This window comes from Trichomycterus rosablanca, chromosome 19, assembly GCF_030014385.1.
Source record: "Trichomycterus rosablanca isolate fTriRos1 chromosome 19, fTriRos1.hap1, whole genome shotgun sequence".
Lineage (NCBI taxonomy): Eukaryota > Metazoa > Chordata > Actinopteri > Siluriformes > Trichomycteridae > Trichomycterus > Trichomycterus rosablanca.
Window position 1 is genome coordinate 23162151 of NC_086006.1, and position 14144 is coordinate 23176294.

Sequence of the window (14144 nt, forward strand, 5' to 3'; positions counted from 1 at the left end):
AACACTTATACAGACGCTGATTTTAAGGCTGGGTCCCACACACTAGCATACTTACGTCCTAAATAGAATTAAGGATAAACAAAAGCGTTGGCGACGCTACGTACTACTTAGTACACTAGTATGTAGTATGGCTCTGATTTGAGGAGTCTTTTTGATGAGCGTGATTCTGCACCAATCATATTGATGAATCAGAGTTTGTGAATAAGCGCGAACAAAGAGCCAATCAGAGCCCGCGGGGGGCGGGTTCACTGTGCTGATTTAATCTACAGTCCCCGGTCATTTTGTGCGACAGCAGCCGTTGAGTGTTGCGCAGGCCGGACGAAACACAGCGCAACATGTCGAAAGATGTAAGTTTCTGATGTGGTGTTTTCGGAGAGATTATATATATATATTTATATATATATTTCTAGCGTTAGTTTAACTCTAATTCGGTCGTTGTAAGTTTAAATTTAATGTTATTAGTTTTCGAGCGCCAGCTCGGTTATTGAATAATGCATAGCTACATGCTAACCGCCATTTTGCTTTGTCAGGCCGCATGGTGGCTAACTGGCTAACACGATTTTACATGTTCGGCTTGTTTATATTTTCCTACACATTTATAGAGCTCTAGTCGGTTACAATTTTGTATCTGCAGTAACGTACGCTTTTGCAGCTTTTGTTTTGGAACTAAAGCGTTACGTTGAAGTGAATTTTAGCAATTCGGTATCACGCTCGCTTATGTAATATGGCGGATGTGTTGTCTTGGGTTCAAGCATTTTGATCACGTACAGTAAAACATATAAACACTGAATACAATGTTTTTCCCTTTTTAATAGTAATAATACTGCTTATTTTCATTTTTTTCCCCAGAGCCAGTCCCGTGAACCGGAGCAGCTCCGGAAGCTGTTTATTGGAGGCCTCAGCTTCGAGACAACAGACGACAGTCTGCGCTCCTATTTTGAACAATGGGGAACCTTAACAGACTGTGTGGTGAGTGTTTAAAAATAAAAGCCCGAACATTCCTACCTGTGATTATACAAGAGAAATGTAGACATTTTTGTTTAATGTGTATTTAGTAATTTAATAATTTTATGCACACCGATTTGGGCAATATCATGAAAATAGGCTGACTTGTGTTGAATGTGTTATATTATTTGTAGCAATGTACCAGTATGCTCATCTCACCAGAATAAAGATGAGCAATGCAGACTTAGTTTGGGTCCTTGTTGACTTTTTTGCATTTTTCCTATATTGTTTATAAATTAGTGTGACCGTGCCTGTTACAGACACAGAAACAGTAAACATTCTTCTTGCTATCTTGGGAATGCAAAGATCATTCATCTTTCTCACCTGTGTGTGATGTAGATGAATAGTTGGTTAAAGATCTGGTAAATATTTTGAACAAGCAGTACACACAGTTGACTATTGTATTTATGGTAACATAAGACTAAGCCAAGGCAAACCTTTGGTTCTGATTTCATCAAATCAAGAATGTCCTGACTCTGCTGAATCTGTGAACTTTACTAGTGTTGTGCTCATTGCCCATTTTTTCCCCCTCCTAGGTTATGAGGGACCCGAACTCCAAGCGCTCCAGAGGCTTTGGTTTTGTCACATATTCCTGTGTGGAAGAAGTTAATGCTGCCATGGAAGCACGTCCTCACAAAGTTGATGGTCGGCTTGTCGAGCCCAAGAGAGCTGTGTCCAGAGAGGTGAGTGCTGGAGCTTTTCATACTTGCCTACAACACCTCCACAAATGTTTGAAAACGCCTCTTGGTGTTGTAAGCCACTAAACATTTGTGTTCTCTGAATTAGGATTCCAACAAACCGTTTGCCCATACAACAGTGAAAAAGATTTTTGTGGGAGGCATCAAGGAGGATACGGAGGAAGAGCATCTGCGAGAATACTTTGAGCCTTTTGGGAAAATTGAAGCTGTTGAAATAATGGTTGATCGTGGCTCTGGAAAAAAGAGAGGCTTTGCCTTTGTAACGTTTGATGACCATGATACTGTGGACCGTATTGTCAGTAAGTGTCTTGAGGTGTTTGATTAATTAGTTAATTAGATTAACTGTGTTGCATTACTGAATTGTATTTTTTGTTTTAGTTCAAAAGTACCACACACTTAATGGCCACAACTCAGAAGTGAGGAAGGCGCTGTCCAAGCAAGAGATGCAGAACTCTTCATCGAACATAAGGGGTAAGGTTGTGATTTATCAGAGAACTTAAGTAGATTTTAAATTGTGTGATATCACTTAACTTGCCATGACTTTATTTACAGGTCGTGGGGGCGGTGGTGGAAATTTTGGTGGCCGATTTGGCAATGATGGTTACAATGACGTTGGTGGCCGTGATGGATATGGTGGTGGACGAGGTAAGTCACTTTCGCTTAAGTGCTAGAATATGAAACGTTTGAAAATGAGTTGATCTAGTTCAATTTATTTCAGATGAAATGTGTAAAATTGGGAACCATATCATTGGGATTAATTATGATTTTTAAACATTTGTTTTTAGGAGGCAGAGGTGGTGGGGGATATGGAGGCGGTGATACCTTTAACAATGGATTTGGAGGTGATGGTAGGTGATTTCTTAATTTTTTTTCCCCCCATACCTGGAGCTTGTCTTGTAGCAGATGTATTTAATACCTTATTTAACTTTTAGGTGGCTATGGAGGTGGTGGCCAAGGTTATGGTGGAAACCGTGGGTATGGTGGTGGTGGTGGAGGAGGCCCAGGGTATGGCAACCAAGGTGGCGGAGGATATGGTGGTGGCGGCAGCGGCTATGGTGGCGGCGGCTATGACAACTACAACAACGGAGGTGGAAGCTTCGGTAGTAGTGGTGGTGGTGGTGGTGAGTTCAACTTTTTTATTTTTTTTTTTTTTTTTTTTTCTTCGTTTTTTTTTGTTAAACATCGTGAATGTTTGACTTCAATGGAATTTGCACAGGTAACTTCGGAGGAGGTGGCAACAGCGGTGGTGGAAACTACAGTGACTTCGGCAATTATAATAACCAGTCATCCAATTATGGCCCCATGAAAGGAAACTTTGCTGGTGGTGGTGGCGCCGGCGGCGGTGGCAGGAACAGTGGTGGCCCATATGGCTGTGAGTAATACATTTAAATATTATGTGAAGTAAGAAACTGTCCCTTTTTGTTTAATTAAACTTTTTTGGGGTTTTTTTCCCCCCAGCTGGATATGGTGGTAGCTCAGGAGGTGGTGCTGCAGGCTATGGCGGTGGAACTGGATCTGGAGGTGGATATGGTGGAGGATATGGCGGCAGTTCTGGAGGTGGCAGACGATTTTAAGTTTTTGTAAGGTTTGTACCGTGGTCCTGAAACTTTGCTGTAACAGGAATTGTAGTTTGATTCAGGATCCTGTTAAGATGTTCATGTACATTTGTGGAGACCTGGAAGGCAGTGTGAGGTTTAACATTGTTGTTCATATTCAACAGGATTCAGTACTTAGGAGAGGAGGCAGGACAGCGAGAGGGGTGACAGGGCAGCGGCAGGTTTTCTTCCTAGATCTGCTCAGCTGTTCAGAAGAGATGTACAGTAGTGCGATCATGAGTGGAACTACTTTTTGTTTATTGATGTGAATGTCGGGGTTTTTATATTTTTATTTACTTTATGAAATGCATTCCAAATGCAGTTTGTGTAGAATTGTCAGTGCCCTAATTGTGTAACTTCCCAACCAATCAAGTTGCAATAAAACAACTTCCAGTTTTTTTTAAGTAAGCTGTCCTGTTTTAGTTACTGTGGTTTTGTGGGATCTGCGAGTTACATTGAACATAAGTATGTAAAATACATACTACCAAACTCAAAGTATAGGTAATATTATTTAGGTACATAATATTTAGAGACTAAATGTATTATTGATGCATCTTAAACTACAGGTGTGAAACACCCCTAAAAATTGTTCTGGTTTGAATAAGTTGATGAGGTGGTTGACTAGTTTTCCCCCCTGGTTTTGGTTTCTTTTTATGTTGAACGATCCAAGCACAACAAAGTGAGTTACAACAAACATGTTCAGGTTATTGGTCAGATGTGTTTGATGTGGAAAGACAAGTAAATGCAGAAAAGTCCCCTGTTTTGGTCTAGTGCATATTTCCGTGCAATTTAACATGAAACTGGCAAAAATTTGCCATTATAGCTGTAATGATTTATCTTGGCAATATACCGGGCTAAGATGGGCAGAATGTCACTTTATGAACACAGCTTAATTGCTGGACAATGTGCTGCTTTCACATGGCCGAGTAGTAGAAAGGCAGCAAATATTAAAAAGGAACAATGATGACTAAACAGCTTCTGTTTAACATTGATGGTTTGGATGGGTAAACCTGGTAGTTGGGTCGGATCAAAGTTGGGACACATTCTTGCCACAAATGTTCGAGAGCTTGGGACCAGATTGAGACCACCACTTAAGGGTTTCATTGTGGTTTTTGGTCAGCACCGAAGTGTGATAACGTCACACCTACACAAAGTGCTAGATGGGGAACACTGGCAGTCTTGAGTCTGATTTAAGCTGGTTGTGAGGGCTTTCATAAAGCATTTTATCTTGTTTACCCATGTCAGTTATTACAGGAAAGGCTTCCAGACTTCAGTAAAACTGGCAGCCATCAACAAATGATAATTAAGAAATGGCATGGGTGCTTCTTTGAATTTCTATTTTCTGCCACTTGAGCAAAAAAGTGATTTTTTTAAAGCCTGAAGTAATCTACAATGTTTTTACACAGCAGTTAATTTCTCACAACTGTTTTGTTGATGTGCCACCTTGTCAGTATTTTATTTAAAACCGTTTTACACCACGTCAAACAGATTAGGTGATCACTAATCAAGAGGTTCTAAAAACTATCCAGTGAAAGCTGTAGTATGTCATTTTCCCATGGTTGATTTGCTTACTATGCAGTATAGAAAACTATAGGAGAGTGTCTCTCCTGCCTCTTTTTTCAATGCTGCAGGCAAAGGTGGAAAAGTTACTTGAAGCAAGCTGAAGTAGCAATAGTAGAGGAAAGTTGTCTTGTGACTGGAAATGCTTTGCTACTCTGCTGAATCACCTTGCAAGATTGCTTAGCATCGTGCATTAGTTTGAGAATAGCAGTGGAAGCATCTGAAGGAGGAGTAGCATGATCTTCACCATCAGGAGAAACAGGGAGCATTTGAGTGCAGGTCGCCTCAAAGACTAGCAGGCAGCAACATAATGGCTTTATTGCCTCCTGTAGGTAAGAACAGAATTCACCACTACGAGAAACATTTTGTTAAAGTATTCTAAATGTGTTGGATTACAGGGCAAGTAATAGTGTAGTAGTGTTTGTTAATGCTGCAGGATAAACACATTTTTTTTAAATACATGGAAATTTGCATTTGCTGGTTGATTATGGTATGTGGTGACTAATCATATTTGGTCTGTCTTTTAGGAACTTGATACAAAGCATTTCTGATCCAGATTGGATTTTTTTCCCTGTCTGTTTGTGCAGACACAAGGTAAATCAAATAAATTTGGTGGTGGGTGAAGGGTTGTAGTTTTTTCTCCATATATAACTAAACTAAGCATTTTGTTTTGTTTCTTTTAGGAGCAGAACTGAGTGATGTGTCTGGAAAATAATTTTTTAATAAACTTTTAAATAAAGCTTAACTTGAATCTTGTTTTTATGTGCATTTTGTTAAAAAAAACCCCAAAAAAAACTCGTTTTAATATCCAAATCCACTATTTAGCCTAATTGTAAATTTTTACAAACTAGTGTACATGGTGGCCAAAGACTTTATTGGCTGCAGTATAGTGGTGTGTTAAGGCCTTAGGGCTTGGACATCTGATGACATTAATAATAATAATTTTTCTAGAACACATTATGAACCTAAATAGGGTGTGTAGTCAACTCACAGCATTAAGGTCCTGGGTTAGATTCCCAAGTAATACATTTGATTCTCCCTGAGTCTGTTGGTTTCCTCCAAGAGCACCGGTTTCCTCCCACAGTCCAAAGAAGTGCAGTCAGGTGAATTGGAGAGATAAAATTGTCCATGACTGTTTGACATTAAAGAATTGAACTAATAAATCGTGTGTGACCAGTAATTTCCTGTCATGTATGGAGGTCAGTGTCCTGTAGCAGCCCTTTATAGTAAACACCTTAATTTCAGTGCTGAAAGGAGAATAGTGCTCCAGTCAAAAGTATAAAGCCAAGATCTGGAAGTGTTCACTCATAAAAGACTAACACACATTACACAAAATGGTTCTGTCTCTAACTGAAAATCAACAACAGGGTATGCTCTTTTAATTAGGACACAATATAAGAAGAATTTAAGAACAAATTATGCTTGTTGAAGTTAAAAGTAAAAAAAGAGTAGGACAAAATGTTTGGATACGATTAGAAAATAAAAAAAAAAAACAAGCATGCCTGAAGACCCATACAGAAGACAGGATGTTCTGGAAAACAAAACAAAAACACCACCCATCTGGTCACCATGAGTTGGAACTGATTGACAGCACTCAGTAATGTACTGGTGTAGGATACTATACATGTAAAATGCAATACATAGTATGGTACACATACAGTATGTACAAGTGTAGTATGACTAAACACGCCATTTGTAATTGTCATCGGGAGAAAGTCTTGGCTTCTTGACGATAGAAGCTTCTTGACTTTGGCAAAGGAGATAGACAAGCCTGTTTTATATCATTCCTGTGCTACCTGTACACTGAAGATATAATAAAATGTATCCTGGACTGTATTAAACCTAACCTTTTACTTAAAGTCCAAATAACCAAAATGAAGCTATTTTAATTTGGACAAGACAGTTATGATTGTTGAAGCTGAAGGTAAAATAATAGCTCAGTGGTTAAGGTACTGGACTAGTAAACAGAAGGTTCCCGGTTCAAGCCCTGCCACGACCAAGTTGCACTGTTGGGTTCCTGAGCATAAAAGCGTCTGCTAAATGCTGAAAATGTAAATGTAAATGTAATTAGAAAAACAAAAAACAACAAGCATGCCTGAAGTCCCATACAGAACATAGGATGTTTAAAAAAAAAAAAAAAAACACCACCCATATGGTCACCAGGAGTTGGAATTGATTGACAGCATTTATACTATTAATTTTGTAAAATGCAATACACAATATGGCAGGCAGGCAGACAGACAGACAGACAGACACTTTGTTAATCCTGAAGGAAATTCAGGCCTCAGTAGCAAGTTACATAAATCAAAAGTAATAATACACACTACAAAGATTCACATTATACAAACAAGTACCTGCATAATCACAACACACTACAACAGGGCCTGTGGGTACATGTGGAGATGTTATTTCAGTATACATTGTAAGGCTGGTATAGATTGTAAAGTATCAATTGTAAAGTATAAACTATAAAATGGTCTGCAGTGCAAAGATAAAAAATGTGCGGATGGATGTACAGAAAGGTGCGTCTGTGCAAAATAGTGTGATTAAACACGACATCTGTAATTGTCATCGGGAGAAAGCCTTGGCGCTTGACGATACAAGTGAATTGATTTGATTGACGTGAGCTGAGCTCAATCCAATGGTACAAAAATCTTACGTGGCCGTTTGGGCGCAAAATTCAGACCAATGATGAACAGCAGGAGGCGGAACCAGTGTGCGGGATCAACATACTGACGCTGCTGAGGCTTCGCGTTTTCATCGACTGCGCAGAGAGAGAGAGAGAGGCAACCGTGCAGCATGTCGAAAGATGTAAGTGTTTACAGACGTATTATACCGAAGTCAACATGTATTACATTATAAGAGGATAACAGTAAGCTGTACAGAGAGCAGAATGAAAACATGTTATTCATTAGTTTAATGGTTTGAGCTGTGAATGACTGCAGCGCTATCATGTTTAGGCCCCTAAGGTTGCAGATGAGTTCTAGCTAGATTTTAATAGTCGACTCGTGTTGTTTGGAGGTGAAATAGTTAGTTTCGTCGCTGCATGTATTATTACATAAGGTTTTATATGTGACGTGCACAATATGGCATTTTGTTAGTCTGTAGTCTCCTAAAAGCGTCTTTGAGCAGTTCCTTTGTTAGCTGTGCAGCTAGCTAATTTAGCCAGTTAGCATTGATGCTAGTCTGTAATATGGCAAGTGTGTGTGTGTGGTTTAACCCGCGCTGTGTTTTAAGTTTTTACTCAAATATTTTACGAGCATTAACTTGTGTTTTTCAGAGCCAACCCCGTGAACCGGAGCAGCTCCGGAAGCTGTTTATTGGAGGCCTCAGCTTCGAGACGACAGACGACAGTCTGCGCTCCTATTTTGAACAATGGGGAACCTTAACAGACTGTGTGGTGAGATCCCGCATTTCTTTGCATTTGAATACATTTTGTTTATATTTGTCTATAATTGAACACCCTTTTAAAACACATCTGTAATTTAACCCAAATAGTTCTTTTTTTGCATCTTTTCACTTGCACAAAGCGAGTTCATATGCGGATCAGCTTTGTGCACGAAGAGCCATACCCTGATCAACGCATTATGCCCCGACTCTGTGCAGGCACCATCAATCAGCCAGCAAAAGTTGAACTTGCATCAGTTACGAGGTCCTGGCTTCGGCTCCCACCCTTAATGAACAACAGCCAATCTTTGTTTATGTAGCCGCCCAGCCGGATGGCAGAGCTGAGTTTCGAACCGACGAGTTCTAGATGTCAGCTCTGGCGTGCTAGCGTGTTTTACCGCTGCGCCACCTGAGCGACGCAAGTAGTTCTTTTTGATGAAATTAGAGTAAATGTAAAAGGTTTAGGAGATGCAGACAAATCCTAGTCCCACATCCTGTACGTTTGAGTAATACACGAGTCTGTCTTGTTTAAACAACAACTTGGAGCTCGTAATAAATTAATTTGCTGTTCAATGGTATTGAAACCACAATGGCACTTCGCTTTTTTGATGCTTTTTTAATAGGCTTTAATAGTTCTCGTCACTGTCACCTCCACCACCCCTAATCAAGGAGGGCTAAGGCTGATTTGTGCTCCCTTCAACACATAGGCAGCCACTGATTTCACCTGGTAGTGGTAAGGTTTCACAGACCACAGTGTCGTGTGTGTGTGTGTGGGGAATTGCTGCCCAAAACCGTGCAGGCAGGCATGTTGACTGGTCAGCAGAGGCTGCCCTTACTCAAGGATGAGGAACCCTGTTTCAGCCTTTGTCCCTCCCCCCTACAGACACTCAGCCAATCAATTTTTACTGCTTTTTTTTCTATAACCACTGCCTTAACATGAGCAAAATGATGGGTATATTAATTTATATGATCCAATATAATTTTTAAAATAAAGTAATGTAAATTAATTTTATGTTAAATGTTTGTGAAAGGAAACCTGTCTCACATTACTTTTTTGAATATGTTCAGGTGATGAAGGATCCCAACACGAAACGCTCCAGGGGCTTTGGGTTTGTCACATACTCCTGTGTGGAAGAAGTTGATGCTGCCATGGAAGCACGTCCTCACAAAGTTGATGGTCGGCTCGTTGAGCCCAAACGGGCTGTGTCTAGAGAGGTCGGTCTGACTGATAATTACTGATCAAACTTAAATAGTGTGGTAGGGTCACATTTTAATGTTTTTCTAAATGCTTGTTTGTGCTTGGTTTCAGGATTCCAACAAACCATTTGCTCACACAACAGTAAAAAAGATATTTGTTGGTGGCATCAAGGAGGATACAGAAGAGGAGCATCTGCGTGACTACTTCACTGAGTTTGGGAAGATTGAAGCAGTTGAAATAATGGTTGATCGTAACACGGGAACCAAAAGAGGCTTTGCCTTTGTAACTTTTGATGACCATGATGCTGTGGACCGTATTGTCAGTAAGTGTTTTCAATATTAATTTTCTGTATTAGGAATAAAATGTGTGCTGTTTAATGTAGTAAAATTGGTATGATGTACTGTTTCTGTTAGTTCAAAAGTATCACACCATTAATGGCCATAACTCAGAAGTGAGGAAGGCGCTGTCCAAGCAAGAGATGCAGAACTCTTCCATGAACATAAGGGGTAAGTCATGGTACACTGACAATTATTTAATGCGGTGGTGTTGATGACCCTGGTGGTGACTGTGCATAAATGACCTTTTTATGCTTTTATCTTCAGGACGTGGTGGTGGCAGCTTTGGTGGCCGTTACGGCAACAATGACTTTGAGGGTGGCAGAGATGGATATGGCGGTGGTCGAGGTACTTAACTACTGTTTTTGGTTTGTGTCATGTTTTTAGGTTCTTTAACCAATCAGCATATAGAAAAAATGCAGTCCCATTATGCATTAAAAAAGTAAAACAAACATACTATATCTAGTGTTATTATTCTCTATTGTGTTAAGGTGGAAGAGGTGGTGGAGGATATGGAGGTGGTGATAACTTCAACAGTGGTTTTCGCGGTGATGGTACGTGTTAATTTTTATGTTCCAGTCGAGCTGTTTCATATAGTATTGTAAGCCATTAGAAATGTAAACAAAAATCACTTGTGTGTAATTGATTTGTGTTGTGTAGGCTCACCGTCCCAGTGTTAATCTGCTGTACCTAGTAGGTTTTAGGGCCAATTTGCATGGTGGTAGATATTAGGATGAGCTTTCAAGAACCATATATATATATATATATATATATATATATATATATATATATATATATATATATATAAATGACCATAACCTTACATATATATAATGACCATAACCTTACAGAGATAAATAAATGCTTTCAAGAACCATATATATATATATATATATATATATATATATATATATATATATATATATATATATATATATATATATATATATATATATATATGTGGTTCTTGAAAGCATTTATTTATCTCTGTAAGGTTATGGTCATAGTGGGCAGTTAGTTATTGGTAAAAAAAAAAATACTAAATTTATACATGTGGTACTTCATTTTTTTTTTTTTCCCTTATTTGTGGTTTTGTAAATAGTAGCCAATGTTTTTTGGATTGAGTGGGTTCATTAACGCACATCAGACATCTAATAGACCATGGAACAATATATGGCTTGTCAGTTTGATAAAAAAAATTTTTGGCCAGTTATGAAGCTTAATCTACAAGCCTTTTGAGTGGTTGCATTTAAATACCAATTCAAACAAGTAATCAAATTTAATATTGCCCTTACATTTTTTTTTTCCCAAAGGTGGCTATGGTGGTGGCGGCCCAGGCTATGGTGGAAACAGAGGTTATGGCGGAGGTGGAGGAGGACCAGGTTATGGCAACCAAGGTGGTGGAGGGTATGGCGGCGGTGGATATGGAGGTAGTAGTGGTGGTGGTGGTGGTGGTGGCGGCGGCTACGACAACTACAACAACGGCGGTGGAAACTTTGGCGGTGGTGAGTTCCATTTATATAGTCCTCTTTAGGTCAGCCTTCTAAAACTTCAAAGACGTATTCCTGAATTTGTATTTATTGCACTCAGGTAACTTTGGAGGTGGTGGTGGTGGTGGAGGAAACTACAATGACTTTGGGAACTACAACAACCAGTCATCCAGTTATGGCCCCATGAAAGGAAACTTTGGAGGTGGTGGTGGCGGCAGGAACAGTGGTGGCCCATATGGCTGTAAGTAAAGCAGTTTGTTAGAATGTGTGACTGCATAACTCTTCATATCTGTGCTGACCATGTTCTCTTCCTCAGCTGCATATGGTGGTAGCTCAGGAGGTGGTGGGGGCTACGGCGGTGGATCTGGAGGTGGATACGGCGGCAGTTCTGGAGGTGGCAGACGATTTTAAGTTTGTAAGGTTTGTACCGTGGTCCTGAAACTTTGCTGTAACAGGAATTGTAGTTTGATGCAGGATCCTTCTAAGATGTTCATGTACATTTGTGGAGACCTGGAAGGCAGTGTGAGGTTTAACATTGTTGTTCATATTCAACAGGATTCAGTACTTAGGAGAGGAGGCAGGACAGCAAGAGGGGTGACAGGGCAGCGGCAGGTTTTCTTCCTAGATCTGCTCAGCTGTTCAGAAGAGATGTACAGTAGTGCGATCATGAGTGGAACTACTTTTGTTTATTGATGTGATGTCAGGATTTTATTTTGTCCCTATAGAGTTCATTCCAGATGCGCTTTTGTGTAGAATAACTTCGTCAGTGCTCTAATTATGTGTAACTTAATGATTCAAGCTGAATAAAGCAACTTTCAGTTTTTTTACAAAAGCTGTTCTGTTTAGTCACTTGGGCTTCTTGGGATGGGGAGGGGGTTTCAATTGTCTAGTTAGGCACATTTTAAAGACGTGCTGGCTATGTGTTTAGGATAGTTTATGTATTGTTGAAGTTAGTTGGTTTTATTTATTTTATACAAGTCTCATTAAAGATTTAATTTCTGCTAATGAGAACACTGCTACAAGAAGTGTAGATCCAAAAGTGTTGACTCAAAAATGCAAACAAACTCAACTTGGTTAGATGGTCAAACATCAGGCTAGTTTACATGACCACCAATACTAGCCATGGAATCATGCTGAGGGAGGCGTAGCAAGATCATCGCCATGTGGAGAAGCAGGGAGCATTTGAGTGCAGGTCGCCTCTGAAAGACTAGCAGGCAGCAACATAATGGCTTTATTGCCTCCTGTAGGTAAGAACAGAATTCACCACTACCGGACTCTTTCTATTAATTGTAGATGCAGTACAGTAAAAGTATTACAGCAAAGTAACTGTAGTTATTGTAAGTAGCCTGGCTCAAATGGAGATTTATCTTATGCTTTTTTTTTTTTCCACCTTAATATTAATGCATGGATTTTGTGACCATGTACAAAGCTTTGCTGCTTAAGGTTTGTATTGACTAGCCATAACTTTGGTCTTTCTTTTTTTCTAGGAATTTAATTAGAAGATACAGCTGATCCAGATTGGATTGTTTTACTTGGTCTGTTTTGGCACACGAAAGGTAATTATGGTATAAATTAACTTGTGCCCAGTACTGAACATAATGCACATTTATGTGGACTCGTCTCTTGCTTTTTTTCAGGACCGAAGATTTTTATGGTGAAAATAGTTTTATTTTTTTAAATGTGTAAAATAAAGCTTTTTAATGAAACAATGGTGTATCTTCTTTTATGCATTAATGCTGTGTAAGGTAGACTTTGCTTTATGTACTCCTTTTTATTTAAAGGCTGGTGCTCAGGATTTGAATCACCCCCCCCCCCTCCTCCCCCCAGTGAACAGAGATGTTTGGCATCTCATTCATTGTGTTGCTAGTTTGATAAAGCAATAAGATCAGAACTTGGTGGTCCACAGTCATTTGGCACACCTTATTTTTAAGCTACTCATTTTTTTCTGCTGTTAAGATTGGTAAGGGGTGTTATATGGTAGCAAAGCTGCAATAAATTTGGAGAGCATCATAGAAGAAATCAGCAGATGTGTGTTGTAAGAAAGATGTACATCAGATTATGCTAAATATTTGCTGGAAAGTGCTACCTTAATAATGGTACATTGCTTGCTGCTGGGGTGATCTCCCTTTCTTTTCTAAACAAGTGGTTTCATATTGCAAGGGATCTGGTACAGTACATAATTTAAAATCATGTGTATAGAACATACACACAAAGCGTACACAATTCATATACATTGTAGAACACCAGCGAAATTAATTTGGTGCACTTTAGTGTAGGTGTACATTTGCAGTTGATGGCATGTAAAATAAAGGCGTACCAGTTTCTTTGTAAACAGGTTTTAATGCTTTTGAAGACTCATGAGGAATATATCTTATAGAATCACCACTTGTAGTACATTTGAATGGAAAATCTTGGATATGCCTGCTCTGTGACATTTGTGTTCATTTTTGATGAACCTCTAAACATGTCTGTAGACAACTACAACCTTTCTGCTCATTCTTACATCAAGAGGTCAGTGGACTGAGGGATATACCCAAACCATCAGCTTGCATTTATTTACAGTATTTTTAGAAACCAGTCTTTTATTTTTAGGAAATGTTGCCTTTAAGGGCAGCCAGTGGCACAGGAATATTTACTGTATTACTCAAACCTAACACGTACACTTAATGCTTAACATTTGAAGTTTTTCTTTCATCTAAGGGTGCTTCTTTTTGTCTAAAGATCCATTTGGTGTTTGGCCATAAAATTCGTTCCCAAAGCAATTTTCCCCCAAAATTTAAGATATTTCATTTGGTAATAAGGTTACACCACACATGGTCATGTCTGTTGGCTAAACCTTCCAGCAGGTCATTCACTGGCCATATTTACATGCAGCC

At 39.2% G+C, this 14144-nt stretch overlaps 2 protein-coding genes across 5 annotated transcripts; both read left to right on the top strand.

Moving 5' to 3' along the window:
* The first annotated feature begins 262 nt into the window (after nucleotides 1-262).
* Nucleotides 263-3702, top strand: LOC134333167 (heterogeneous nuclear ribonucleoprotein A1-like). 2 transcript variants are annotated; one of them, XM_063015024.1, is made up of 11 exons: nucleotides 263-347; nucleotides 850-969; nucleotides 1542-1688; nucleotides 1792-2002; nucleotides 2082-2174; nucleotides 2256-2348; nucleotides 2489-2551; nucleotides 2636-2824; nucleotides 2920-3075; nucleotides 3162-3288; nucleotides 3424-3702. In XM_063015024.1, the coding sequence occupies exons 1-10, from the start codon at nucleotides 336-338 to the stop codon at nucleotides 3275-3277; spliced, it is 1200 nt and encodes a 399-aa protein (XP_062871094.1). In that variant the 5' UTR covers nucleotides 263-335; the 3' UTR covers nucleotides 3278-3288; nucleotides 3424-3702. The 2 variants fall into 2 exon arrangements, with proteins under 2 accessions (XP_062871094.1, XP_062871095.1); XM_063015025.1 differs by having other exon boundaries at nucleotides 3162-3283.
* A 3883-nt stretch (nucleotides 3703-7585) lies between these two features.
* On the top strand, nucleotides 7586-12977 carry LOC134333278 (heterogeneous nuclear ribonucleoprotein A1-like). 3 transcript variants are annotated; one of them, XR_010015366.1, is made up of 12 exons: nucleotides 7586-7669; nucleotides 8139-8258; nucleotides 9314-9460; nucleotides 9555-9765; nucleotides 9857-9949; nucleotides 10046-10126; nucleotides 10270-10332; nucleotides 11092-11283; nucleotides 11369-11509; nucleotides 11585-11688; nucleotides 12756-12824; nucleotides 12906-12977. XR_010015366.1 is itself a non-coding variant. In XM_063015187.1 (11 exons), exons 1-10 carry the CDS (start codon nucleotides 7658-7660, stop codon nucleotides 11677-11679), a joined length of 1155 nt encoding a protein of 384 aa, XP_062871257.1. In that variant the 5' UTR covers nucleotides 7586-7657; the 3' UTR covers nucleotides 11680-11688; nucleotides 12756-12977. The 3 variants fall into 3 exon arrangements, 2 of the variants coding, with proteins under 2 accessions (XP_062871257.1, XP_062871256.1); XM_063015187.1 differs by having other exon boundaries at nucleotides 12756-12977; XM_063015186.1 differs by lacking the exons at nucleotides 12756-12824; nucleotides 12906-12977 and adding an exon at nucleotides 11824-12100.
* Nucleotides 12978-14144: the final 1167 nt, after the last annotated feature.

What these genes read in the sequence shown, in the direction of transcription:
- LOC134333167 (XM_063015024.1), top strand. An exon ending in GAACCTTAACAGACTGTGTG is followed by an intron (nt 970 to 1,541) that starts GTGAGTGTTTAA and finishes TCCCCCTCCTAG; the next exon opens with GTTATGAGGGACCCGAACTC. An exon ending in TACTGTGGACCGTATTGTCA is followed by an intron (nt 2,003 to 2,081) that starts GTAAGTGTCTTG and finishes TTTTTGTTTTAG; the next exon opens with TTCAAAAGTACCACACACTT.
- LOC134333278 (XM_063015187.1), top strand. An exon ending in GAACCTTAACAGACTGTGTG is followed by an intron (nt 8,259 to 9,313) that starts GTGAGATCCCGC and finishes GAATATGTTCAG; the next exon opens with GTGATGAAGGATCCCAACAC. An exon ending in TGGATATGGCGGTGGTCGAG is followed by an intron (nt 10,127 to 10,269) that starts GTACTTAACTAC and finishes TATTGTGTTAAG; the next exon opens with GTGGAAGAGGTGGTGGAGGA.